The 27,771-nt window shown below is 40.9% G+C and overlaps 1 protein-coding gene across 1 annotated transcript; it reads left to right on the forward strand.

The window, feature by feature from the left end:
• The first annotated feature begins 1,050 nt into the window (after positions 1-1,050).
• On the forward strand, positions 1,051-25,984 carry LIX1L (limb and CNS expressed 1 like). Its single transcript, NM_001082475.1, is given in 6 exon segments — positions 1,051-1,410; positions 12,070-12,233; positions 15,017-15,157; positions 22,741-22,836; positions 23,392-23,469; positions 23,791-25,984. Coding segments are annotated over 6 exon segments (1,014 nt in total). The 5' UTR covers positions 1,051-1,118; the 3' UTR covers positions 24,034-25,984.
• The last annotated feature ends 1,787 nt before the right edge of the window (positions 25,985-27,771 follow it).

Genomic DNA, 27,771 nt, shown 5'->3' on the forward strand with positions numbered 1-27,771 from the left:
TTTTTTTCTACTTCTGCTTCTGTTTCCCCATCCTTGATTTCTGAGGCTCTGTTGGGTGGAGAGGGAGGGAGAGAGAGAAATAGTATAATTTCCACCTAGGTAAAAATGGTATGATATTCAACTGACAAAGGGTGGGTGTATGTATGTGCATGTGTGTAGTATGTGTGTAAGAGTAACAGTAATTGGAGGAACCCAGCCTGAAAGGTTCTATGAACAAAGGCACCTGTCTTAGTTTGCCCCCTGGACCTTTCAGCTTGCTGGTTTTCTTCCTGTACTCTAACTCTTCCTTGCTCTAACGATAGGTAGGGGAGCAATTCTACTGTTTCTTCCTTCAACGTAGAATTGGTGAAATCAGAAAATTACCCAACAGTTCTGTATAACAAAAAGATTAAAATATTGGAAATCAGAAGACCTATTGTCTAAACCTTCCTTTGCTACCTCCTGGCTATTTAATTTTGGACAATATATCTAGCCTGTCAATTTCCTTATCCATAAAATAATAAAATCTAGCTAGTGATTGCAATTATTAGATAAGACAATCCACTAAAGTACATTGTATAGTGTCTGACGTACAGTAAGTATGTGCTCATTAAATGTCAGTATCTTTCCTTCCTTTAGTTCCACTATCAATTGCATATGATCTTGAACAAGTCATATCACTTCTCTGAGTCAGTTTCCTCATCTACATGTATGAAATGAAGTGATCGGACCAAGACTAAGAATCTTCTCATTCTGTCTACAGTTCTCCCCAGTCATACATCCAGGCCCCCCTTTTTCCCCCCTCTAGCCTCGCCCTAGGAGTCTGGCCGGCTTTCTAGTACTCGCAAAGATGCGCCGGAGCTAAGCTTCTCCAGGGTAGAGGTATCGCTTTTTCTCTTTGTAATTGGTTGCTCAGAACCTCCGCCTTCAATAATTTGCCTATGGTGGAGGGGCAACCGGCCAGCTCCCGCCCCATCTCTGGTGATTGGCATAGGACTTGGCTCGTCCCCGCCCCCGTTTGACTGACGGCTGGGCTCCGGCACCTCCTTCAGTCCCTGGGCGCTCGCTGGAGGGGGCGGCTGGGACCGTTAGCTCGCCAGGCTGGCAGGCTCCGGGCCGCTACTCCACTGGCGGCCGGGATGGAGACCTTGCGAGCGCAGCGACTGCAGCCTGGAGTGGGCACGAGCGGGAGGGGCACTCTGAGAGCGCTTCGGCCCGGAGTGACTGGGGCCGCGGCTGCCACCGCCACACCCCCAGCGGGCCCCCCGCCGGCCCCGCCGCCCCCCGCACCGCCCCCGCCGCCTCTGCTTCTGTCCGGGGCCGCCGGGCTGCCGCTGCCTCCCGGCGCCGCAGGCAGCCCTGTGGTACTGCGGGAGGCCGTGGAGGCCGTGGTGAGAAGCTTCGCCAAACACACGCAGGGCTATGGCCGAGGTGAGTCTGCGGGGTCTGGCCTCCTCCGGGACACCCTCTCTGTAAGGGAGCTTTGCTCCCACAGTCCTCTGGATCGCTTTTCCTGGCTCAGAGCCCTCACATGCATTTCCTTTTGGGGAGTTTCCTTCAGGGCTACACTCACACAGACACGCACACGCACAGACGCGCATATTCATACACACGTTTAAGCCTCTCACCCCTCCCCTTTATTGAGTTACTACTATATTCTTCAGGGACCCGTTTTTACAGATGTAGCCTTCTTTTCTTCCCAATCTTTTCCTCTTTAGAAATGGACTTCCTCCTGTAGCTTAGTGCTTTAACATCTCTCTGCCTTTACAGACCAGTCCCCATTGTGTGGGATCCTATCCTTTATCTCAGAACCAAGACATTTCTCAGCCACATCCTCTCAGTCTTTCTTCTGTGATCTCAGCAATTCCTGGGCTCCGGCTAATTTACTCTATCTCCTTAACCTTGACTTTTAAATTCTTTTCTTATGTCACTCTGAGATTTCCAGTGCAACTTCAGATTTACTGGGGAATTAGGCAGGGCTTTCACAAGTCACCTGTAAATAGTGCTTTTAAATTTGGACCCCCGCCAGCTTCCTGTGACTTAGTGCCCTACTTCGGTGTCTTTTTAAGTATGGAACCCCTAACTCCAGCTTCTCTGTCTGTCTGGCTCTGTTTTCCTGGCCCTTGCCCAGGAACTGAGGATAAATCCCAGGGCTTGGCTCTCTCAATGTTAAATTCAGTGGAAATGAGCCAGACAGAAACCCTATTTCCTTTAGAAGTCTTCATCTTAAACATGCCTAATTTCCCGGGTTTCTGAAAAGGGGAATGTGAAGATTTTCTTTGTTGTTTGTGTTTAACCAGTGCAGGATATCATGAGTTTGAGTTCCAAGATTTATAGTGTAGAAAGAAATATATAGTAAGGGGTGTGGGGTACAGAATTCAGATCTGAAATTTCTGAGACATTACTTCTCTCTGCATGGTTAAGTCCCGCTTAACCTGGAAGTGACTGTATCTCTAACTTTCTATTTTGTCTCTTTAGGAGAGAAAGGTTGCAGGGCTTTCTTGTAATGACTTTTTTTTTTCTTCCTTAGAAAGTGCAGTGAGAAGAACACACACAAAGGCTTTGGAGTCAGACAAGTCTGGATTAAATCCCAGATTAAATCTCTGTCACTTGCCAGCTATGTCTCTGTGAAAGAGACTTAACTTCACTGAGCTTTGATTTCCTTTGGAATTATTGTCTCAATAAATGATATATTGCACCTGACAGATATAATAATGCGTACTTTAAAAATGATAAATATCCTCTCAAGTTTATTGGTTCATTTCTTTGGGAAGAATACATATTTTCTCTCACTGTTAAATCCTAACAGTGTAAAACCAATGATTCTTATGAAAACATTTTAAGATCCATTTTGCTTTATTTGCATAATGATACATTTCCCATCAGTTTCCCTTTGTTATTTAACATTTTAAACTGCTACCAAGGGGCTGGCATTCTGCTAGATGCTGGGAATACAAATGCATATTATCTTGAAATTCGTCATGAGGGAATTTAATTGTTTTTTCTAGTTTAACACCTAGATTTAACAGGGCACTGTAATGGAATTGCCATTAGCTATTGTCCTGTTACTTCATGCCTCTTTTAAATTGAGACCAAGGGAAGGTCTTTGCTTCTGAGCATAGGAGTAGCAACCCTAAATCTGAAGCCTTCTTCCTAGAATCTTATAGGTGTTTATTAAAATTGTAGAGGAGTGACTTTTTTTTTTTTTTTGGTCTGTGTTACCTCAAGAAGCTCTGGTTTAAACTGAGCATCCTGTAAAAACTTTTTCATTTCCTTAGAAAGGATGAGGGTGAGGGTACAAGGGAATTATACTGACAAAGAGCAACCAGTTAACATTCAGACTCTCCAGCAATTCAGTCCTCCAGCTTGCCTACCTCACACCACAGTCCTTCTCATTATTTTTGAGTTTCTCATTTCCAGTCTGGGTGTCCAGCCAGTACTTTGGGAAAGTTTGGCAGATAGTTCAGCTTCAGGCAAGCAGAATCTCTGCCGATTTGGCTCAGAAGACTTTCACCACATGGAATCACTTACTCTGCTTCAATTAATAGGCAAAACTGCCACTGGCCTGTGTCCACACACCCTTGTGACTGATGGCATGATATTTGGGGGCTGGCCCTATTCCCCTGCATAAAATTTACTTTAGTCTTTGCCCATACCAGTCCTCAATCCAGCAATGCTTTACTGGATTATCTTCAATTCAGATCTTTCATCTTCCTCCTGACTGCTCCAAATTCACCTTTTCCAGGCGTGGTCTTTAGATTTACCTTCACTCCTGTAGGCTCTCAGCATTAGATTCTTCTGTTATCTCACTTATTTGTCCTGTATCTCTCCCTGCAGTCCCCACCCAAGACACACACCGAGCTCAGTATGCTGTAGGATCTTAACCAGTTTAGTGCACAGGATTTGGAATCAGAGAATCTGGCCCTGTCAAATAGTGGCTGTGTGATCTTGGATAAATTACTTTCTCTCTCTAGGCCTCACCTGTTCCATTTATTCAGTTAATGAATATTTATTGATCACCAGGGGTGAACAAGAAACACAGTCCCTATCTTCATGGAGCTCACAGTCCACTCTATAGAGTATGTGTGAGAATTAATGATGCAATAAAACAGGACAATACAGCAGAAAGAGGATTGGTTTGGGAGGCAAACAAACATTGGTTCTGAATTCTGGTTCTGCCACTGTGGTCTGTTTCCTAACTTGTTCACCATTTGTTCAGTGGGTATTACAACGCCTATCTTAATAGTTCTTCGCGGATTAAATGAATGCATGCAGCAGCTAGTTAGTACTCAAGAGGTGGTTGCTATTATTATGCATGTGGAAATGCTTTGAAAACTGTGCATTTGATATGTACTGTTAGCATTACCATTTCATTTACCTCCTTTCCACATGGCATATAGACCCCTTCTTCTAATGACTCACAGCGGGTAATCTCTAAGCTGGCACAATTGCCTGAACAGCCAAGTTGCTTTCCTTATTCTGTAACTTCTGTGTTACCCTCTTCAAACCTATCTTTTAAAAAATTATTGCTCTCCCATGGGACTTTCCTGGTGGTCCAGTGGCTAAGACTTCTCACTTCCAATGTAGGGAACCAAGTTTTGATCCCTGGTCAGGGAACCATTCCCACATGCTGCAACTAAAGATCCTCTGCAGCCAAATTTAAAAAATATATGTATTGCTATCCTTATATATCACATATGGTTACATGATTGGAAATTCAGCCCAGCTACTCCACTATGTTGAACAAATGAATCTTATGTGGTATTTTCTGTTTAGTTGTTCCTTTTCCTCAGAATCACAGACAGCTTCTTTGTTCTGAGTGACCATGTAGTTATTAATAAAATGATTGGTCTGGATATTTCCAATGTTTGAAATGTAGGATTAGACCCTGTATTCGTTTCCTGTGGGTGCTCTAACAAATTATCACACACTTAGCTTAAAACAGAAGAAATTTATTCTTTCATAGTTCTAAAGCCCGGAAGTTAAAAATCAGTATCACTGGGCCACAGTCAAGGTGTCACAGCAGGCCTGTGTTCCCTCCAGAGGCTCTAGGGGAGAATCTGTTTCTTTGCCTCTTCCAGCTTCTGGTGCTACCAGAATTCCCTGGTTTGTAACAACATCATTCTAATCTCTGCCTCCATGTTCCTGCTGCTTTCTCCTCTTCTGTTTTTCATCAAGTCTCTTTCCCTAAGGACCCCTGGGATTATATTTAGGACCCACCAAGATAATCCATGATAATTTCTCCATCTCATATCCCTAACTTAATCACATCTGCAAAATCTTTGCCACATAAGGTAACATTCACAGGTTCTAAGGATTAGGACATGAACCTCTGGGCAAGGCGCATTATTCCGCTTACTATAGTCCTCTCCCAAAGTCACTGTCATTTTTCAATCCCTCCCTTCTGCAGACTGTGCACTGTGGGCTATTCAGGGGTACCTTCTACAAACTGAAATAGGAAGTCAGGTGAAATATTGTTAACCAGTTTTCCTATCTTCATAGTAACATGAATTAAGCCAGGTCACACTATTCTTACAAATAGCTGTCAAAAGAAGAGAAGCAAAAAGCAAAGGAGAAAAGGGAAAAATATAAGCATTTGAATGCAGAGTTCCAAAGAATTGCAAGGAGAGATAAGAAAGCCTTCCTCAACGATCAATGCAAAGAAATAGAGGAAAACAACAGAATGGGAAAGACTAGAGATCTCTTCAAGAAAATTAGAGATACCAAGGGAACATTTCATGCAAAGATGGGCTCGATAAAGGACAGAAATGGTATGGACCTAACAGAAGCAGAAGATATTAAGAAAGGTGGCAAGAATACACAGAAGAACTGTACAAAAAAGATCTTCACGAACCAGATAACCATGATGGTGTGATCACTCACCTAGAGCCAGACATCCTGAAATGTGAAGTCAAGTGGGCCTTAGAAAGCATCACTATGAACAAAGCTAGTGGAGGTGATGGAATTCCAGTTGAGCTGTTTCAAATCCTGAAAGATGATGCTGTGAAAGTGCTGCACTCAATATGCCAGCAAATTTGGAAAACTCAGCAGTGCCACAGGACTGGAAAAGGTCAGTTTTCATTCCAATCCCAAAGAAAGGCAATGCCAAAGAATGCTCAAACTACCGCACAATTGCACTCATCTCACACGCTAGTAAAGTAATGCTCAAAATTCTCCAAGCCAGGCTTCAGCAATACGTGAACCGTGAACTTCCAGATGTTCAAGCTGGTTTTAGAAAAGGCAGAAGAACCAGAGATCAAATTGCCAACATCCGCTGGATCATGGAAAAAGGAAGAGAGTTCCAGAAAAACATCTATTTCTGCTTTATTGACTATGCCAAAGCCTTTGACTGTGTGGATCACAATAAACTGTGGAAAATTCTAAAAGAGATGGGAATACCAGACCACCTGACCTGCCTCTTGAGAAACCTATATGCAGGTCAGGAAGCAACAGTTAGAACTGGACATGGAACAACAGACTGGTTCCACATAGGAAAAGCAGTACATCAAGGCTGTATATTGTCACCCTGCTTATTTAACTTCTATGCAGAGTACATCCTGAGAAACACTGGGCTGGAGAAGCACAAGCTGGAATCAAGATTGCCGGGAGAAATATCAATAATCTCAGATATGCAGATGACACCACCCTTATGGCAGAAAGTGAAGAGGAGCTAAAGAGCCTCTTGATGAAAGTGAAAGAAGAGAGTGAAAAAGTTGGCTTAAAGCTCAACATTCAGAAAACTAAGATCATGGCATCTGGTCCCATCACTTCATGGGAAATATATGGGGAAACAGTGGAAGCAGTGTCAGACTTTATTTTTTTGGGCTCCAAAATCACTGCAGATGGTGATTGCAGCCATGAAATTAAAAGACGCTTACTCCTTGGAAGGAAAGTTATCACCAACCTAGATAGCATATTCAAAAGCAGAGACATTACTTTGCCAACAAAAGTCCGTCTAGTCAAGGCTGTGGTTTTTCCAGTGGTCATGTATTGATGTGAGAGTTGGACTGTGAAGAAAGCTGAGCGCGGAAGAATTATGCTTTTGAACTGTGGTGTTGGAGAAGACTCTTGAGAGTCCCTTGGACTGCAAGGAGATCCAACCAGTCCATTCTAAAGGAGATTAGTCCTGGGTGTTCTTTGGAAGGACTGATGTTAAAGCTGAAATTCCAATACTTTGGCCACCTGATACAAAGAGTTGACTCATTGGAAAAGACTCTGATACTGAGAGGGATTGGGGGCAGGAGGAGAAGGGGATGACAGAGGATGAGATGGCTGGATGGCATCGCCAACTCGATGGACATGAGTTTGAGTAAACTCCGAGAGTTGGTGATGGACAGGGAGGTCTGGTGTGCTGTGATTCATGGGGTCGCAAAGAGTCAGACACAACTGAAAGAGTCAGACACAACTGAGCGACTGAACTGACTAACTAACTGACTGACGCTATTCTTACCATCTTGTATGATCAGAGAGAATCTTCTCACTCACTTAATTTCATTATCTATTTATCCATATTGCCCCACTATAAAATTGTTTATTTTTATAAAATTTTTTTTATTATAGTTTCATGTGTCATTTTAGTATTTTTACTCTGGTGTATGTACACTCTGTCTTTCTCACCACTTAGACATTCATCTAATATTTTATCTCCCAAGGGAAAAACCAGAAGTATTCTCTTTGATATTGTTCAAAAATAAATACTCATATGCACACACACACACACACACACACACACACACAGACATGCTTAATTTTACTTAGAGTTTTAAAGGTCTTGTGAAGCCTTATAAAGTTCAACCACGGAGTGGACTTTGGACCCTGGATTAAGATTCCCAAATTGGAAAAAACATCGGCATCAGGTTCTGCTACAGCTATGTGACCTCAACCAAGTCACTTACCCTTCCTTAGCCTGAGATAGACTAGATAATCTCTCAAGTCCCTTTTAGCTCTAGAAATGAATGAGCCTCATGGGCTTCCCTGGTGGTTCAAATGGTAAAGAATCTGCTTGCAATGCCAGAGACCCCAGTTTGATCCCTAGCCAGGGAAGATGCCCTAGAGAAGGAAATGGCAGGGAAGATTGAATATTCTTGCCTGGAAAATTTCATGGACAGAGGAGCCTGGTGGGCTACAGTCCATGGGATCGCAAAGGGCTGGACACAACTGAGCGACTAACACTTATGAGCATTTTCAAATGCAGATCACAATTCATTGCCTTTTTCCCTGATCATTTGCCCAATTTGTCGTTTGATACTCACATTTCTGAAATAAGACTCCCTATTTCATTTGGCTTTGAATAATTATTTTTAAAAAAGCCCTATAGTCTGTGCCAAAAGGGATTTAACTGGATATAGAATGGTCATATGCTTTTTAAAGGACCTTCCCCATTATAGCAGTCTTCTCCCCTTCCTCTTTATTTCAGTATTCTCCTTGTTGTTTGAGTGTCATGCGACCTGTCACCCAGCACATTGTGCTAGATTACCTCAAAGAGGGAACTGAGCCTGAAAAGATCTCAATGAAAAGAACAAAGGTGGCTAAGCTTTCTGGGCAGCAATGACCTTTGAAGATTCCTTTCTAAAACTAAGGGTGGGAAAGAGAAAGTTTCCTTTTCATGCTGAATTTTAATGGAAGAATGAACATTTTAAAAAGTCAGTTAAATATAGGGTATTAGTTAAGAGCTTATGCTGCTTTTCAAACCCTGGTTGGTACATGGAGTGCTTGTTTCAGTTGCAGAGCAGTAAGATAAGTTTTTATTGTCCATTTTGAACACCTTGTATTTGTACATTTTGAACACCTTCCTGGCAGGAAATATATGTTACTCGTCCTGGCATCTCTAATGTCTGGAATAGAGCTGTGCACCTATTGAGTGCTCAACATTTTGCTTAGTGTGTATGTGGCAGCCATGAAAATGTGCTGGTTAATATCTGGTGCTGCAAGGAGCATAATTGACTGACAAGCTTAAACTGCTGTTCCCTCTGAGTTTATCACGTTTGCATTGAGGCCATACATCCTGTAGGCTGCTCTGTCAGTGACTGAGCGCAGCAGGGGTGCTAACTCAGGCACATCCTGAGATGTGGGATTCCTTTGGTTTCTGGCCAAACCTTTCTTGGAACTGTGCTGCAGTCTTGAGACTCTCATATCCACACTTCCTGCCTTGCCTCTTTTCTTCCACAGGTGTCAGACCTTGAACCTGGTCTGAAGGCTCTCCCTTCTCCTTCTTCCTCCCCAACAAATTTCTTACATGTCTGACCCATCTTGGTGTCTTCTCCTTGTCAGACCTTAACTCACGTAATATAGTAGAATTAACAAGTCCTTGTTGTAACAAAGGTTGGAGAGTGGTCATGGAAGATATTGGTGAATGTGTGTGATGATTTATTGTTATGAGGCTTTTAGTTAAAGCCATTTGAAATTTTGGAACCCTAGAGTCAAAGAGATCCTTTCCAAAGGCCAACTGATTTTATCCTGCAATCCATTTAAAAACCCCTCAGTAGCTTCCCATGGCTCCAGGATAAAGCCAGTACTGTAACATGACCCATCACATCTGACCTGATCTGGCCCTGGCTTTTTTTTTGTTCTTGCAACCTCATCTTGCATTATATTACCCCTCACTGTCTCTTTTCTGGCCACACTGGTCCCCTTATTCATTGTACTTCTTGCTGCTACAGAGCTGTTGTCCATGCTATTTCTTCTGTTCAGAGCACTTTTCTCTCACCTTTTCACCTAGTGATACTTATATCCGAGCTTAAATATTACCTTGTCAGGGTAGTTTTCTTTGACCTTCTTAATTAGGTCACATGTTCCTACATTTCCCACCATTTACCACTCCTTTATAGCATTTATCTCAGTTGTAGTGTTTGATTTGTTTGAGATTACTTGGTTAATCTCTCTCTCCCTGTTTAGACTGTAAGCTGCAAGGGAAAAGGAACAGGGTTTTGCTCATGATTGTAGCCTAGCACCAGCACACAGTCTAGCACAGAGTAGGTATTCAATAATTTTTGTGGAATAATTGAATCTAGGTATTAGGGGAGGAGGGGAACTGTCCTTGAATACAGTGTCAAGTCTGGAGTTTGATTTTACCCTGTTTACAACTAATTACTATTTGTGAGAGCTGGACTGTAAAGAAGGCAGAACGCCGAAGAATTGATGCCATCGAACTGTGGTGCTGGAGAAGACTCCTGAAAGTCCTCTGGACAGCGAGGAGACCAAACCAGTCAATCCTAAAGGAAATTGACCCTGAATATTCATTGGAAGGACTGATGCTGAAGCTGAAGCTCCAATACTTTGGCCACCTGATGTGAAGAGCCGACTCATTGGAAAAGACCCTGATGGTGGGAAAGATTGAGGGCAGAAGGAAAAGAGGGTGTCACAGGATGAAATGGCTGGATGGCATCACTGATGCAATGGACATGAACTTGGGCAAACTTTGGGAGATGGTGAGGGACAGGGAGGCCTGGTGTATTGCAGTCCATGGGGTTCCAAAGAGTGGGACACAACTGAGCAACTGAATAACAAAAACATATTATGTAGATGGTTACTATTTCATGGATGCTGGCAGAAGCCAAGAGACTCTGGGTCAGAGACAAAGGCCTTTATTACTCACAGCACAGCATGTAGCACGAGCCTCCTGTTTGCCTGCACTGGTTTCCCTTGCCTCCCCTGTCTGACAAGGAGGGTTCAGGTAGATGCTTGCACAGGCCATGGGCTGCATTACAGGAGAGGAACACTGAGCTTGGGGAACCTGCCATTTTATAGTAATAGTAAGCAAACTTGTCCCTTATCCTAGTCAGAGACATTATTCCTCAATGTTTCTTGCTGCAAACTCAATCCTGAGAAATTATCCAAGTAAAGAGTAGTCAGGGGGTACTCTTTCTACCCCCTTCTGATGCCTATGTCAGAAGCTTTCTCTATCTCCTTTATACTTTAATAAAACTTAAAAAAAAAAAAAAAAAGAGTAGTCAGGACCTTGAAATCTCGGCATACCTAGCAAGATGGAGAGTAGTGCTAGAGACTTGTGGAGGAATGTTTCCCAATATGCAGTCCTTTCTAAAATCATTTATGCTAGGGAAAGCCTCAGAATTCATTCTCTTTCTTTCCTTCTCCCTCTCTTTCTCTCTCCCTATCTCTCTGTCTCTCTCATATATATAGTATACATATAGTATTTCAGGGTGGAAAAGGAATCTAGCCAGGGGTTTGCTCACCAGAAGCACAGCCTTGAAAATGGCTAATAGGGCCATATGTCCTTGAGTGACAGCATTACTTAATGATTAAGAACATTGACTCTGGAACCAAGAATGACATGACATACATGCATGCTCAGTCATGTCTGACTCTTTGCAACCCCATGGACTGTAGCCCACCAGGCTCCTCTGTCCATGGAATTTTCCAGGCAAGAATATTGGAGTGGGTTGCCATTTCCTCCTCCAGGGGATCTTCCTGACTCAGGGATTGAACCCACATATTTGCATATCATGCGTCTCCAGCATTGGCAGGCAAATTCTTTACCACTGCACCGGGAAACCACCTGGGAACCAAGAATGCCTGGGTTGGAATTCTTGCTCTTCTACTTTCTGTTATATCCTTGTGCAAGTTATTTAACCTCTCCATACCTCATTTCCCTCATCTGTAATATGGGGATAATAAAAGTACCTGCCTCATGATTGTATGTGTAAAGCACTCTGAGAAAATATGACATACCGTAAGTTCAGTAAACATTAGCACTTATGATCATGGTGGTTATTACTATTCTTGGCCAGCTGACTAATTGTGGAATAATCTACTTGTACTTCATCAGGTAGTAACAATGGTATGCTGACCTTGGAAACTCTGGCCTCCAATATTTATGCTATTCTCTTTTGGTGTCTAAGACTAACCAAAATGTGAACTAGAGAGGTGAGGGAAGTATATTCTGATCTTCCTATGTAAATGAACTTAATTACAGCCTTGGCTTATTAATTTAAATGCTTTTAAATGGTGATAGGTGGGGATCTAAGAGGGGGTAGTCTCTTAACATAAGTACAGGTTACAGATAGTGTATTGAAGCAGAGCACCATTTGGAAGCATTCTTATTGCTGAACTGAACTACTTCTCTTTTTATAGTGAATGTGGTGGAGGCACTTCAGGAATTCTGGCAGATGAAACAGTCACGAGGGGCTGACTTGAAGAATGGGGCCCTAGTGGTTTATGAGATGGTTCCCGCCAACAGTCCTCCCTATGTCTGTTATGTCACCCTGCCTGGGGGAAGTTGCTTTGGGAGTTTCCAGGTAAGAGCTGGGAGGCAAATGTAGCAGAGATAAATCCGTAGGTGCTAGTAGTGGCTTTCTCTATCACTTTGATCATTAAATCTCTGTCCAAAGTCACCTATTTGAGGACTTGGACCAGTTCTGGGTAAATCATTCTAATAAGCATCTGAGGCTCATTTGACCAGAAAACAACCTTGGTAGTATGCTTTTCTTTTTAGTGTGTGTGCTAAGTCACTTCAGTCGTGCCTGACTCTGAGATCCTATGGAGCCTGCCAAGCTCCGCTATTCATGGGATTCTCCAGATAAGAATACTGGAGTGGGTTGTCATGCCCTCCTCTAGTGGGTTTGAGTGTTTTTTTTTTAAATTAATTTTTAATTGAAAGATAATTGCTTTACAGAATTTTGTTGTTTTTGTCAAATGGGTTTGAGTTTTTGAAAGCTGAAAGAAAAGCAAACTACTAGCATCTAACTCATGTTCTGATCTGGCTTTCCAGGTTCCTGCTGTCTCTTTTTGAGGACATAGGATAATATCCATTGCCCGCACTACTTTTTCATAGGCTATGGCCAAGGAAAGCAGTGTTTGAGTTCTCTAAGAAATCAAAGGAGAAGGACTATGTATGGTGGAAATAGTACTCATCTAAGAGTTAGGCAGATCCAAATTCTCATTCCCCTGACTGCTAGCAGGGCAAGTCAAGTAATTTCTATGGGCCTCGGTTTCTCCATCTATAACATGAAGGAGACAGAGTAGATTATTTCTAGCCAGTATTTCTGGTCCTAACATTCTACAATTATATAAAAGACTTGTATATGATGATGAAAATAGTTGATGCTATTGTAGGGTAACAAGAAATTTGACCAGTGTGAATATTATCATCAAAGATGAATTTTTCACATTGTAGACAGGAAAGTAGCTTCCTGAAATGTCAACTTAGAGCCTGAATAGGAATTTAGGGAGGAGACTAGACACTTTTGTTCTGTTTTCTGTATGGCTTGAATAACCCTTAGACAAAGTTATACCCTCTGCTATGTGCTTCCATAGCACCTTGAACTTCCCGTATCAAATCACTTACCACAACATATCGTTATTGAGTGTTTCTCTGTCCTAGTGGACTATGCTCTATGGTGGCAGATAGTGTCAGTCTTCTTTCTTATTCAGTTTTAAATCTCTACCGTCCAACTCAGTGCCCAGCACAGAATAGACATTTAATAAATCTGTTGCACGAATGAGTGCCATTGTAGCTCAGTTGCAGTCTCAAATAGAAACTGTCCAAAGAGAGCTTCATTTCAAATCAGGTGACTAAATGTTTCTCTCAGAACCCCAGCCATTTCAGAGAAATAAATATGTGCCCAAGATAACTAATGTCTATCTTTTGCTTCTAGAAAATAAGATCTTTGCTTCCTTCTCCTACCTCATCATATTGTTGAATAAAGATTTAGTAATCTAATGGTGATGCCCCAAGTGAGTGGAAGTCACTCAGTCGTGTCCAACTCTTTGAGACCCTATGGACTATACAGTCCATGGAATTCTCCAGGGCAGAATACTGGAGTGGGTAGCCTTTCCCTTCTCCAGGATGCCCCAAACTGGGGCATTCAATTTCTGTTATTTCCTGAAAGAGTAGAATTATCTCCCTTGGCCTCTTTTAGCTTTTATCTTTTACATGCACTGTGGCAGGTGATATTTCTCCTGCTGGTTTTCTTCATAGATGATTTTTCAGAAACAGCACCATACAGTAGCATGGGCAGAAGGCTAATAAATAGTGAGAGAAGCGGAAACAGAAACTGAATAAGCAAGAAGATGTAGGATTAATGTATCAAACTCCATATGTTGTCTCAGAGAGACCTGTCAGCTAAAGGAAATTGGGAATTACTGAAATTAAGGATGGCTAAGTAGCAAACATAATCTGGTCTACTTTTAAAAATTACATCACGTTCTTTTCTCTAATCCTAATCATAAATGACAAAGGGCATAGAGGGCTTTGAAACAGCCAGTAAAAATGAATTTTAAAGGTGGCTAGGGATCTGAAGTTGAGTGATTCAAGACTTTTGAAAATCAGACTTTCTTTTTGATACATATGTTGGATCCAGTGTAAAAACATGAGTTAATTTTTAATTTATTCTTGTTTTCCTTGAGTCAGCTTTCCTTTCCCTAGCTACCTCTCTTCTCTTTGCCTCCACTGGGAGGGGGTGGGTTAGAGACGATATAATCCTTCCTCAGACCTTAGACTCCATTCAGGGATAGTTCCCTGGCCCATTGCATTAGTGAGGAAACTGCCTGCACATAGCTAAGGGTAAAGTCCAAGAATCCCAAATGGGTGCTTCGGATAGAGACTAGAGGGCTCCTCTGCAGAAGCAGCCTAGAAACAGCTTTGTTCTAATCTTAGGTTATCTAGAGGGATAAAAAAAATCTTGTCCGTCTTGTCTACAGAATAAAAGAACAAGATACAGATTTCTAACAGACTGGCGAGAATCTGGCTTTTGAGTAATTAATTCTGTTGACAGTTTAAACAGAGGTACTTTTTGTATCCAGTGATTATATGCTGACTTCAGCAATCTCCTCCATCCTGCCTTCAATTTGGTATGAGCTACAGCTGTCTCCAGTTCCTTAATGACTCCAGGATGTTGAATCAAACTTATGCTTCCAAGTGCCCTGACCATTTTACAATAAAAACTTTGGACAGCGTCTAGAACAAACTGACTTTTCCAAAGAGTATCCAAGTGTTGTCTATGCCAAGTGTTTCCCTCTACTTCTTCCTTCCTCTCTCTCAGATACACATATACACATATTTTCTCTGTTTACTGCCTAGTTTTGCCCCACAAAAGCTGAAGCCCGGCGGAGTGCTGCAAAGATTGCACTAATGAACTCTGTGTTTAATGAACATCCTTCCAGAAGAATCACTGATGAGTTCATTGAGAAGAGTGTCTCTGAGGCCCTGGCATCTTTCAATGTAAGTTACTTGGAGTTGGAAAGGAGGAGAGTGGGGGATGGGAGAATTGGCTGATTGTGAAATCTTGTGTATTACTGGGAAGCAGAGCATGAATTCTTGGTTTTCTTTCCTGTCTACATTTCTGTTCTGTTTATTTTCTATCAGTCTTTTGTATTACATGCTCCAAATGCTTCAGTCTCTAAATCTATGTATGTTTTTGTTTTTGTTATTTTGTCTCTTTCATTATGCCTCTGGTATCTAGAAATCTTTATTTCAAGATTTATGGACTTTTAGAGATATTATAAAATAAAAATTGAACCAGAATTTTGCTTTTCCCAATTTTGGTTTAAGACCTTACTCCCTTTTTCCTTCGCTCTTTTTTTATACAACTGTTTTCATTGTCACTTGTTTCCTGCCTCCATTACTTCATCTTATTAATAAAGAACATGTTACAATATAAGTGTCTTGTCTTCACGTTTCTAGGAATGTGGAGGATAATTTATTTACTCTCTTTAAAAACAACATCTCTTCTTTCAAATGATGACAATGATGATAACCATAGCAAATCCTAATTGAGTATTTATTTTGTACCAGGGACTATTCTAGGGGATTTATATGTAGTTTATCTCCTTTCATCTTCACAACAGTCCTATGAGGTATGGTGGTGGTGGTGGTTTAATCGCTAAGTTGTGTCTGACTCTTGCGACCCGGTGGACTGTAGCCTGCCAGGCTCCTCTGCCCATGGGATCCTCCAGGCAAGAATACTGGAGTGGGTTGCCATTTCCTTCTCCCAGGGCATCTTCCCAACCCAGGAAACGAACCTGGATCTCCTGCACTCCAGGCAGATTCTTTACCAACTGAGCTATGAGGGAAGCCCTCCCTATGAGGTATAAATACTATTCATACCCCTCTTTTACAGATGAGGAAATTAAAAACATAGAAGTGAAGTTTTGCCTAAAGTAATATAGCTTGTAGATGGTAGAACCAAGACTAGAACCCAAGTCAGCTTACAAACTTTTCTAGCTTAGAGGTACATCTTAAAAATTAGCACTGCTTTCATCCTTCCTCTCAAAAGACCATTGATAGGGAGATAAAGTCAGATCAATTTTCTGTTTCTGTTTTCTTTACATTTAAGATGTAATTACATATACTAAACTGCTTCACTTATCTGTTTTGGAGATTAGTGTTGAACACTTTGATTCATAATCCTTCTGTTACCTAGGACCCATCTGTTTTTCTCCTATTACCCTGTCAAGCAGTGTCTGCAGGGAATAAAACATTTTATATTAATCAAATTAGTTAAAATTTTAAAAGCACGTTTTTCAGTCTTAAATCATCTAATGTATCATCATTATAAAATGAAACATTAGTTTGGATTATAGAAAGCAGTGCTTATGAGCATGGGCTCTGAATTTATTTTGAAATTTTGGTTCTACTTGTTATGTGACTTTGAACAAGTTAGTTTTTTCCAGTTTCCTCATCTGTAAAATAGGATAACAGTTATACCTATCACATAGGATTCTTGGATAAAAGAGATTATGTTCCAGCATTTAGCACATGTTATCTGTTTAGGTGCCTTTGGATGCAAGTAATAGAAAAATCTCACTTCAAATTGACTTAATAAATAAAGGAAGGAAATTTATTACCTAACATGATAAGAAGTCTAGAAGTAGGGCAGATTTCAGGACTGGATGACTCCATGGATTAAGAATGTCATCATTTAGGACAGCAGCTCCAACCTGGACTTCAAGCCTGAAGACCAGTCCCATTTTGACATAAAGGACGAGTTCTGTTGTCCCATCTGCAGGAGCACACTCTTGGGAGGGTGAAGTGGGGAGACACTCAGGTGCAAAATTTCCTGCAAAATCAGCTGTCTGGGAGTCTGGTCACCAGATCTGAACAAAGCAGACTGTTTTTTTTTTTTTGTCTGTACTGGGTCTTCACTGTTGTGCACAGGCTTTCTCTAGTTGTGGCGAGTGTGGGCTACTCTCTAGTTGTGGCGTGTGGGCTCTTGGCGGATTAGCTCAGTAGTTATGGTACGTGGGCCCTAGAGTATATGGGCCTCAGTGGTTGTGGAGCACAGGCTTAGTTGCTCCTTGGCATGTGGGAATTCCTGGACCAGTGATCCAACTGAGCCCCCTGCATTGGCTAGCAGATTCTCAACCACTGGACCATCAGGGAAGTCCAAAGCAGGCTTTAAAACAATTTTTGTTTATTTATTTACTTTTGGCTGTGTTGGCTCTTTGTTGCTACATAGGCTTTTCTCTAGTTGTGGTGAGTGGGGGCTACTCTCTAGTTACGGTATGTGGGCTTCCCACTGGGGTGGTTTCTCTTGTTGCAGAGTAGTCTCTAGGGAGTGCTGAGCTTCAGTAGTTGCAGCTCCCAGGCTCTAGAGCACAGTCTCAATAGTTGTGGTGCTCACTACTATTCAACATAGTTTTGGAAGTTTTGGCTACAGCAGTCAGAGCAGAAAAAGAAATAAAAGGAATCCAAATTGGAAAAGAAGAAGTAAAATTCTCACTGTTTGCAGATGACATGATCCTCTACATAGAAAACCCTAAAGACTCCACCAGAAAATTACTAGAGCTAATCAATGAATATAGTAAAGTTGCGGGATATAAAATCAACCCACAGAAATCCCTTGCATTCCTATACACTATTAATGAGAAAATAGAGAAATTAAGGAAACAATTCCATTCACCATTGCAATGAAAAGAATAAAATACTTAGGGATATATCTACCTAAAGAAACTAAAGACCTATATATAGAAAACTATAAAACACTGGTGAAATAAATCAAAGAGGACACTAACAGATGGAGAAATATATCATGTTCATGGATCGGAAGAATCAATATAGTGAAAATGAGTATACTACCCAAAGAAATCTATAGATTAAATGCAATCCCTATCAAGCTACCAATGGCATTTTTCACAGAGCTAGAACAAATAATTTCACAGTTTGTATGGAAATACAAAAAACCTCGAATAGCCAAAGCAATCTTGAGAAAGAAGAATGGAACTGGAGGAATCAACCTGCCTGACTTCAGGCTCTACTACAAAGCCACAGTCACCAAGACAGTATGGTACTGGCACAAAGACAGAAATATAGATCAATGGAACAAAATAGAAAGCCCAGAGATAAACCCACGCACCTATGGACACCTTATCTTTGACAAAGGAGGCAAGAATATACAATGGAGAAAAGACAATCTCTTTAACAAGTGGTGCTGGAAAAACTGGTCAACCACTTGTAAAAGAATGAAACTAGAACACTTTCTAACACCATACACAAAAATAAACTCAAAATGGATTAAAGATCTAAACATAAGACCAGAAACTATAAAACTCTTAGAGAAGAACATAGGCAAAACACTCTCCGACATAAATCACAGCAGGATCCTCTATGACCCACCTCCCAGAATATTGGAAATAAAAGCAAAAGTAAACAAATGGGATCTAATTAAAATTAAAAGCTTCTGCACAACAAAAGAAACTATAAGCAAGGTGAAAAGACAGACTTCAGAATGGGAGAAAATAATAGCAAATGAAGCAACTGACAAACAACTAATCTCAAAAATATACAAGCAACTCCTGCAGTTCAATTCCAGAAAAATAAATGAATCAATCAAAATATGGGCCAAAGAATTAAATAGACATTTCTCCAAAAAAGACATACAGATGGCTAACAAACACATGAAAAGATGCTCAACATCACACATTATCAGAAAAATGCAAATCAAAACCACAATGAGGTACCATTTCACACCAGTCAGAATGGCTGCGATCCAAAAGTCTACAAGCAATAAATGCTGGAGAGGATGTGGAGAAAAGGGAACCCTCTTAGACTGTTGGTGGGAATGCAAACTAGTACAGCCACTATGGAGAACAGTGTGGAGATTCCTTAAAAAACTGGAAATAGAACTGCCATACGACCCAGCAATCCCACTGCTGGGCATACACACCAAGGAAACCAGAATTGAAAGAGACACGTGTACCCCCATGTTCATCGCAGCACTGTTTATAATGGCCAGGACATGGAAACAACCTAGATGTCCATCAGCAGATGAATGGATAAGAAAGCTGTGGTACATATACACAATGGAATATTACTCAGCCATTAAAAAGAATACATTTGAATCAGTTCTAATGAGGTGGATGAAACTGGAGCCGATTATACAGAGTGAAGTAAGCCAGAAAGAAAAACACCAATACAGTATACTAATGTATATATATGGAATTTAGAAAGATGGTAACGATAACCCTGTATGGGAGACAGCAAAAGAGACACAGATGTATAGAACAGTCCTATGGACTCTGTGGGAGAGGGAGGCGGGGGATGATTTGGGAGAATGGCATTGAAACATGTATAATATCATATAAGAAACGAATCGCCAGTCCAGGTTCGATGCAGGATACAGGAAGCTTGGGGCTGGTGTACCAGGATGACCCAGAGGGATGGTATGGGGAGGGAGGTGGGAGGGGGGTTCAGGATTGGGAACACCTGTACACCCATGGCGGATTCACTTTGATGTATGGCAAAACCAATACAATATTGTAAAGTAATCAGCCTCTAATTAAAATAAATAAATTTAATTAAAAAAATAGTTGTGGTGCTTTGTTGCTTTGTGGCATGTGGGATCGTCCCGGATCAGGGATCAAACCTGTGTCTCCTGTATTGGCAGGCGGATTCTTTAGCACTGAGCCACGAGGGAAGCATCAAAACAGACTTTTAACCTGGAAAAAAAAAAAAAGAGTATCATCTACTGGCCCAAATTATTTCCATCTCTCCACTCAGCCATCCTCTAGATACTGGCTTTGCCCTTGGGCTGACTCCCCTCAGGGTACAAGACAGAGACAGAGTTCCATTTGTCAAATACAGAGAAAACTACATTCAGAGACAGAAAGAGACCATCTTTTCTAGTATCTCCTTAGTATTAAGGACTCTATTCCCAGAAGCCTTTTGGCAGACCTTCCCTCTACCACCCATGCCCAGAATTCTCACCTTAAAGTCAGTTACAGGCAAAGGAGATTAGGATTTACCCACTTGGAGTTAGGATAAAATCACTCTTCTCTGAGGTAATTGGGAGATGAGTAGGCCCTGTAGTATGGAAGAAGGAAATAGGCATTGGGTAGGTCACCTGCAGTGTCTGCTACAAAGTGTTTAAGAAATGTAAACTATTATTATTTTCATGCCACTATTCTTTTTTTATTAACCTCTCAAATTTAGAACTTAGTGGATGGCTCATTAATATCCCAGGGGAATTCCCTTTCTCAAAAAAAAAAAAAAATTATTTTCATTTGGTCTTAGCCCATGGTCTGATGCTGGGAGGGATTGGGGGCAGGAGGAGAAGGGGACGACAGAGGATGAGATGGCTGGATGGCATCACTGACTCGATGGATGTGAGTCTGAGTGAACTCCGGGAGTTGGTGATAGACAGGGAGGCCTGGAGTGCTGCAATTCATGGGGTCGCAAAGAGTCGGACACGACTGAGCGACTGAACTGAACTGAACTGAAAGAGTGATGTCCACATTTTTTGCTTTTAACTTTTGTCCTTTAAAAGTCCTGAGTCTAACACTGTATTCTGTCTTTTGACAAATCACCTAGCCTCTGTGGTTCTGAATTTCCTCATTTGTAAAATAAGTAGGTTAAATTAAATTAATTCTAATTCCTTTCCAATTATATTCTAATGTTCCTATCACTAATCAAGTGTTCTGTAATTAAATGTTTATTGAATAAATGGAGTTCATTTATAACCTTGTTAGGTGTAGAAGTATCCTATGAGATGGAACTTGTCAATGTTGGGTCATGCCATTTGGTATACTCCAGATAGTTTACAGATGTGCCATGATACTGATCCCCTCAACTCTCAAGGGAACTGAGAAAGGCGTGGGGCAGATGGACTCCTCTGCCCCGCAGCCTCTGCTGGCAGCTGTTCTGTGCTGTATCATGGAGGCACTGAATAAGGTATCGCAGTGAACAGTTCTAGATAAGAATGAAGACTCTTGCTTGCTTCAGAGCCCTAAATCATAATAATGAAAATCACCACCTTTTCTCTCCCTTCCTCTAGATTTTCACTTCTAAATCCAAATTTTATGATCTTTGTTTCAACACAAACATTTAACCATGCATGGCATGATTATTTCTCATGAGCCACAAAACAAAGTGGGTTGATTTTGAGTAGTTCTGACTTCTTGTTGATTCTAGCACAGTGAAGGCAAAGAATGATAATAAACTAGCACTTATGGTATGCTTACTAAATGCCTGACATTATTTAAGTGTGATACATGTACAGTAAAACCCCATGATAAAGTATCCCACAATAAACTGAATTTGGATATAACTTAATTGGTTCCTGAACTCTACCTGATCCCTTTGCTCAAAAAGAGCAGAATGAAGTTCATTTCTTGGGAGTTTGGGGGTGTGTGTGTGGAACTGGCTAGAAAGAGCAGGAAACCTCTTAGGAAGCAAGAGGAGAAAGCTGGATCCCTGTGTTCCCAGTAGTCTCCCGGCCTAATGTTTCTAGATCGGGTTGACAAAAAGGATCACTAGGAAACCTGGAGATGCCCTCATTTTGGAAGTCCCCGCAAGACCCTGGACCTAGAATTATCTTTAATAATATGAAACCACCAACCAAATAGCACAAACCAGAGCCCGTACCAGAATGGATTTGGATTGTGTAACTGGATATCAGGTCCAATATGATAATGCACCTACATTATATGCTTAGAATTGTTAGACTAAATTTATCTTTTTTTAATTTAAATTTTTAAAAGAATATCTTTAATCCTTAAAATAATCCTGTAAAATAGATCCATGATTATTGTCATTTTACAAATAAGGTAGCTGGGGAACAGAGAGGTTAAATGACTTCACCAAGACCATAAGAGTAGTCCAGTCCATGCTCTTAACTTCTGTACTGTGTTGTTTTTCATACACTCTAGGCTTACAGGTAGGTCAATGTATCTTAACTCGACCCTGGCAGGGTCATGTTGCCAGTAGAAGACACACGAGGCAAATGTCCAGGAGGCCAAACTGCTACCCAGAATTTGCCATGCTTATGACTTTTATAGTCAGTCTTTAAAATGCATTTGCTAATTGCCCTCTAGGTTAGTCCAGTCTTATATGCTGAACTCACTCTGTTATTTTAGCTAAATCAAGACTCTCCTCTATGTTTCAGTGCTCTCCCTTTTCTAAAATAGGGAAAATCAGATTGACTTGTCTCTGTCACCTAAGTTAAAATGTGTGATGGCTCCAGAGGCCTCTAGGATTTCGCTGAGCAGCAGAATAGCCACTAGCCACATGTAGCTATTGAGCACTTGAATTGAGATATGCTGTAAGATAAACAGACACCAGATTTTGAAAACTTAGGATAAGGAAAACAATGTTTCATTAATAAATTTTATACTAATTATAGTTGAAATAATATTTTAAGTATGTTAGGTTAAATAAAATATGCTATTAAAATTAATACTATTTGTTTTTACTGTAATATGGCAACTAAATTAAACACGTGACTTGTATTATATTTCTCCTGGACAGTCCTGATCGAGGTGATAATCCTGACTGAAAATCTATTGTCTTTTCTTTTCTTCTGTTACCAGGGCAACAGGGAGGAAGCTGACAACCCCAATACAGGGATTGGTGCTTTTCGATTCATGTTGGAATCCAACAAGGGCAAGTCAATGTTGGAGTTTCAGGTACTATACTATTCCACCTACTTCCCTAGCTCTAATAACATGGATTAGACTGTACACACACACATAGACACACACATACACACACACACACGCCTCGTACCAAGACTCAGTTGGAAAGGAAAGGAGAAAAGTTTATAGAATATTTTTCAAAATATAAATATCTTCCTTTCCCCAAGGCCCCAAGGACATATCAGAGTTGGTATAAGGCGTGCTGCCACAAATACATTTTGTGAAAGTTTCCCCATTTAATTATTATAAAAAAACAACAACATTTAATTGTGTATCTGGGTGCCTCAGGTCTCAGTTGCACCATGCCGGATTTTCATTGTGTCATGCGGGATCTTTTGTTGGGGTGCACAGACTCTCTGGTTGTGGTGAGCAGGTTTAGTTGCTCTGTGGCATGTGGGATCTTAGTTCCCTGACCAGGGATTGAATTTGCATCCCCTGGCAGATTCTTAACCACTGGACCACCAGGGAAGTACTCCTCCCCACCATATTTAATTCTTATGCAACCTCCCTATACCAGTCCTGGCACTTCATATTTTCTTCCTCCAGGAGCTAATGACAGTTTTTCAGCTGCTGCACTGGAATGGCAGCCTTAAGGCCATGAGGGAAAGACAGTGCTCTCGGCAGGTAAGAGTTCCTGTGGATGAGGGGAGTCTGGCAGAAGGGCTGTTTTGAGGTGGCTGTTGTGTTATAAATAAGCAGGCCTACCAGGTTGTGAGTCTTGAAAGGCTTAGGTAAAGTGCCCACTTCATTCCTATAATCTTAACTGTGATTCTTTTACCTGCCTTGCTTCTCCCACCAGGAGGTTTTCCTGTAAGACTCTCCTCAGAGGACACCAGTGCTGACTTTGGTTAGGACTCAAAGGCTGAGAGTTCCTAGTCCCAGATGGGTTAATGAGGAATGAACCTTTACTTTGTCCGTGATTTTCACATTCCTCTCCCCCTCCAGGAAGTGTTGGCTCATTATTCACACCGAGCCCTAGATGATGATATTCGCCACCAAATGGCACTGGACTGGGTGAGCCGGGAGCAGAGTGTGCCAGGGGCACTGTCTAGAGAGCTGGCCTCTACTGAGCGGGAGCTGGATGAAGCCCGGCTGGCAGGCAAGGAGCTGCGCTTCCACAAGGAGAAGAAAGATATTCTCATGCTGGCTGCTGGGCAATTGGGCAATATGCATTCCTCCAACTGCTAGGCATCTACCCACATACTCGCATCATCTCCAGGCCCGTTTTTTATATGTCCTTTCTAAGACTTAGTGTGATTTCTGTACATACTTTCTCAATTTTATACTTTAAAATATAGAGAGATATATATGTGTATGTATAAATTCTACACCTAGATTCCTATTTGCTGAGATATCCCTTTTCTTACTTCTAGTTTTTGGATGTAGTTGCTTTTGAAACATATCCACACTGCTTTACAAGAAGAGCAGGCTGTCTTCAGAGCTTTGTGGGCTCTTACACTGCCAGTAACTCTGTGTAGTCATTTCAGTAGCACAAAATGACTTACTAGGTGTTCACGTCTCCTTTTAAAATAACAAGGAGCTTGAATAAGGGCTGTGAGCCCCACCCTTACCCTCATTCCTGCTTTCTCTTGGACCAAACAGAGCATGAAAATGAAAACTTGGGCTTTGGTTTTATCTTGAGCTGGGCCTACTTGGTACCAAGTTGTTCCCTCAGTAACTAGGTTATTTCATAACTTACATCACACCACACTACCACCTTACTCCTCTTCTGCCTCCAAATGGTACTTCATTTTAGGGCTTCCTCACATTATTATTTGAAAGGGAAATGGAGAGCTGTTTGTTTCTTAATTTTAAAATCATTGCTGAGAAACTTCCCAGGAAGAAGAGAGGAATTATAAACACAGCCTGCAGGGGTTTATCACCTGTGTTGCTTCTGGGGCCTAGATACCATACCATACCAGAATCTATTGAACGGGTAAGGGTTGAAGTTACTCATCTTTCCATATTCTCTTTTCAATCCTCCTCCCCTGCTCACCAAGCTTAGTTAAGCCCTGTCTATAGATCTTCCTGCTGCAAAGATTGGTAAAGGTAAAACATATTTCCCTTTCTTAAAAACCTCCTCCCATCATTTTGGTTTTTGGAAACATCTGTCCAATTTGGTGAGGGCTATGTTCCTCCTACTCCCATGAAGTGGCTACTGTTTATGACCTTAGATGTATATAACTAGATTCACATTGGTGTTCCTCTTTTCTTTCCTCTTCCTCCACAATGATTATTAGAGCATGAGCCGATCAGGAAAATTAGAAGATACTTTGGCATTATGGCACTTCCTAATGGGAACCATGAGAAACTCCAGGACGGGAAAGAGAATCAATGATCAGCTAATTATGTATTTAATATGAATACTATTCTCTTCCCTTACCTCTTTCCTGGGTAAAACAGGAGAAAGATGATCTGGAGTATAGCTAAAGCATTCCCCTTTGGGAGAATTTTTTGTACATCTCTCTAAGATATATTTTCTTCTTGTTTCTGTACTCACCTTAATACTATATTATAGCTCAGTGCACTTCCTAAACTGAGTTTGGGAAATTTAATATTCCTGTAATTACACTTTCTGTTTAACAGTTATACACTTTGCTTTTAGAAATAGGTTAGAAAACAGGCTACAATTTGCACATTTGGATCAGATAGGGGAAAGATGAAAGTCAGCTTTCTTGCTTTTGAAATCATCTTAGTGACCAGTATATATGGGACCAGAGATAAGGAATCTAACAACAGTACTTTCAAGTACTAATATTAGTACTTGAAAGGGATTTCCTTGAATTCTCCAAGCCCCATCTCTGTATTCCATGAAACACATGTAAGGTTGGAGCAGAGGCTCCCTACTTTTAAATAATAGGTGTGTCTATTCAGTTTTTATTTATGTTTATAATCCAGAAATCACAAACCCTCATTTCTCCTTTGCTGTTTTCTCTGTGAGTTATGGGAAGAACTTGTCTTCGCATCTCCTTGATTATTTTTCTCAAATACCAACCAGTAAGATCCCAAAGAACTTGGAGAAAAATTGTTCCCTGATATGTCCACCTTTGGTGTTAAATTTTTACTTACTTTTTTAGTACTCTCTATGTATTTTATATGTATAATTTTATATAATTAAAAATAGATTTTTGTCTAGTGAGCCATATTGACTCTTTCTTGAGACCCATGTATCAGAGACGTTCTAAAACGACCCTCTTAAAAAGTTCAAAAAAGAACTTTTCTTAGTATTTTTAGGGTGGAAGAAATAAGATTGTACTGCTGGGAGAAGGCATCTGCCTCCCCTTCTCCAGATATTTGAGGAGCCTGAATTTGGTTCTTGACCCTTTCTCCTCAAGTTCTGCCCTTTTTCACTAGCAGTCACACCCACTGTGGTGGCTTAAACTCTATCATACACCCAGTTCTCAAACCTGTTCCTTCCACCCCAACCTCTTTTGAGCTTTTATATCTGTATTTCCACACATTGCACATTACCACCTGAATGACACACACTCTTTGAACTTACTTATCTAAAATAAAACCCATTTCTCCATACATTCTCCTCTTTGACTCCCCACGTTACTGAAATTACTGCCCAGCAATCTGAGCTAGAACCTCAATTCTCCTTGAGATCCTTCAATTCCTCTTTGCCATCATCTAATCAATCACTTACTGTTGAGTTTACCCCTATATAAACTTCCTAATCTGTTTTGTCCATATCTACTGAATTGGTTCATTCCTTTAGCCTCTCAGGGCTGGACCACTGCAACAGCTTCCTAATTATCTCTACCTTCATTCTTCACATCTTCATCATTACTATCAGATTTCTTTCTAAAATACTTATCACTGTACCACTCCCTTGCTTAAACTATCATCTAGCTATCTTTACCTTTAGCAGCACTTCCCAAAGTTCTATATGTGAACCCTTGGCATTATCTGACAAGATTTTCGGTGGTAGATGGCCAAACATTTTTCATTTTTCTTAGTTATGCTTTTATCTGAATTTGTAATAGAAAAATATGGTCTCCACTGCTGGCAGTGATATTTAAACAGTATAAATTTGTTTGGGGCTTCCCTGATAGCTCAATGGTAAAGAATCCTACCTGCAATGTGGAAGACCCAGGTTCAATTCCTGGGTTGGGAAGATCCCATGGAGGAGGGCATGGCAACCCACTCCAGTACTCTTGCCTGGAGAATTCCATGGACAGAGGAGCCTGGCAGGCTACAGTCCATGGGGTTGCAAAGAGGTGGACATAACTGAGCAACTAAGCACAGCACAGCACGTAAATTTAAAATGCCAGTCTATTTAAGGAAAAACACAAGTCAAAAATAGTATGGGGGCTACTTGCAAATGTTAAAAATTATGAATACTAAATATTGAATTAGAAAAATTTCTTGCCTATAGGGTAAGTTCCAAATTTTTAACATGACATACAGTTTGACCCTAAACTGTATTTCCAACTTTGTTTCCTAATTAGACAGCATCAGGCATAAAAAATTTCTTGCCCTCCTGATACTCATTGGATATGTATTTAGCAATTGTCTACTATGAATCAGGCACTGGTCTGAACTTTGAGGATATAGTTGTAAATAAGAATGTCTGCCAATGCGAAAGACAGTAAACAAACTAGAACGTAAACAAAGTAATTCAAGATTTGATTTTAAATTCTGTCAAGGAAATAAGAGTGAAGGATAGAACAGAGAAGACTCCTTTGAGTGACAGCAGTATTTCAGGGAGACCTACAGGATGGGGTTGAACCAGCCATGTGAAAAGCTGAAGGAAGCTCATCAGGGACAGAAAGTTACAAAATGTCCAGAGATGAGAAAGTGTACAAGATAGTTGAGTATAGGGAGTAAACATAGTTGAGAAAAGTATAGTAAAGTAATAGGTGAGAGGGAAGAATGGTGGTGAAACAGTATGGAGACACAGAGCAGGCTGTGAGTCTGAAT

Source organism: Bos taurus, chromosome 3, assembly GCF_002263795.3.
Source record: "Bos taurus isolate L1 Dominette 01449 registration number 42190680 breed Hereford chromosome 3, ARS-UCD2.0, whole genome shotgun sequence".
NCBI lineage: Eukaryota > Metazoa > Chordata > Mammalia > Artiodactyla > Bovidae > Bos > Bos taurus.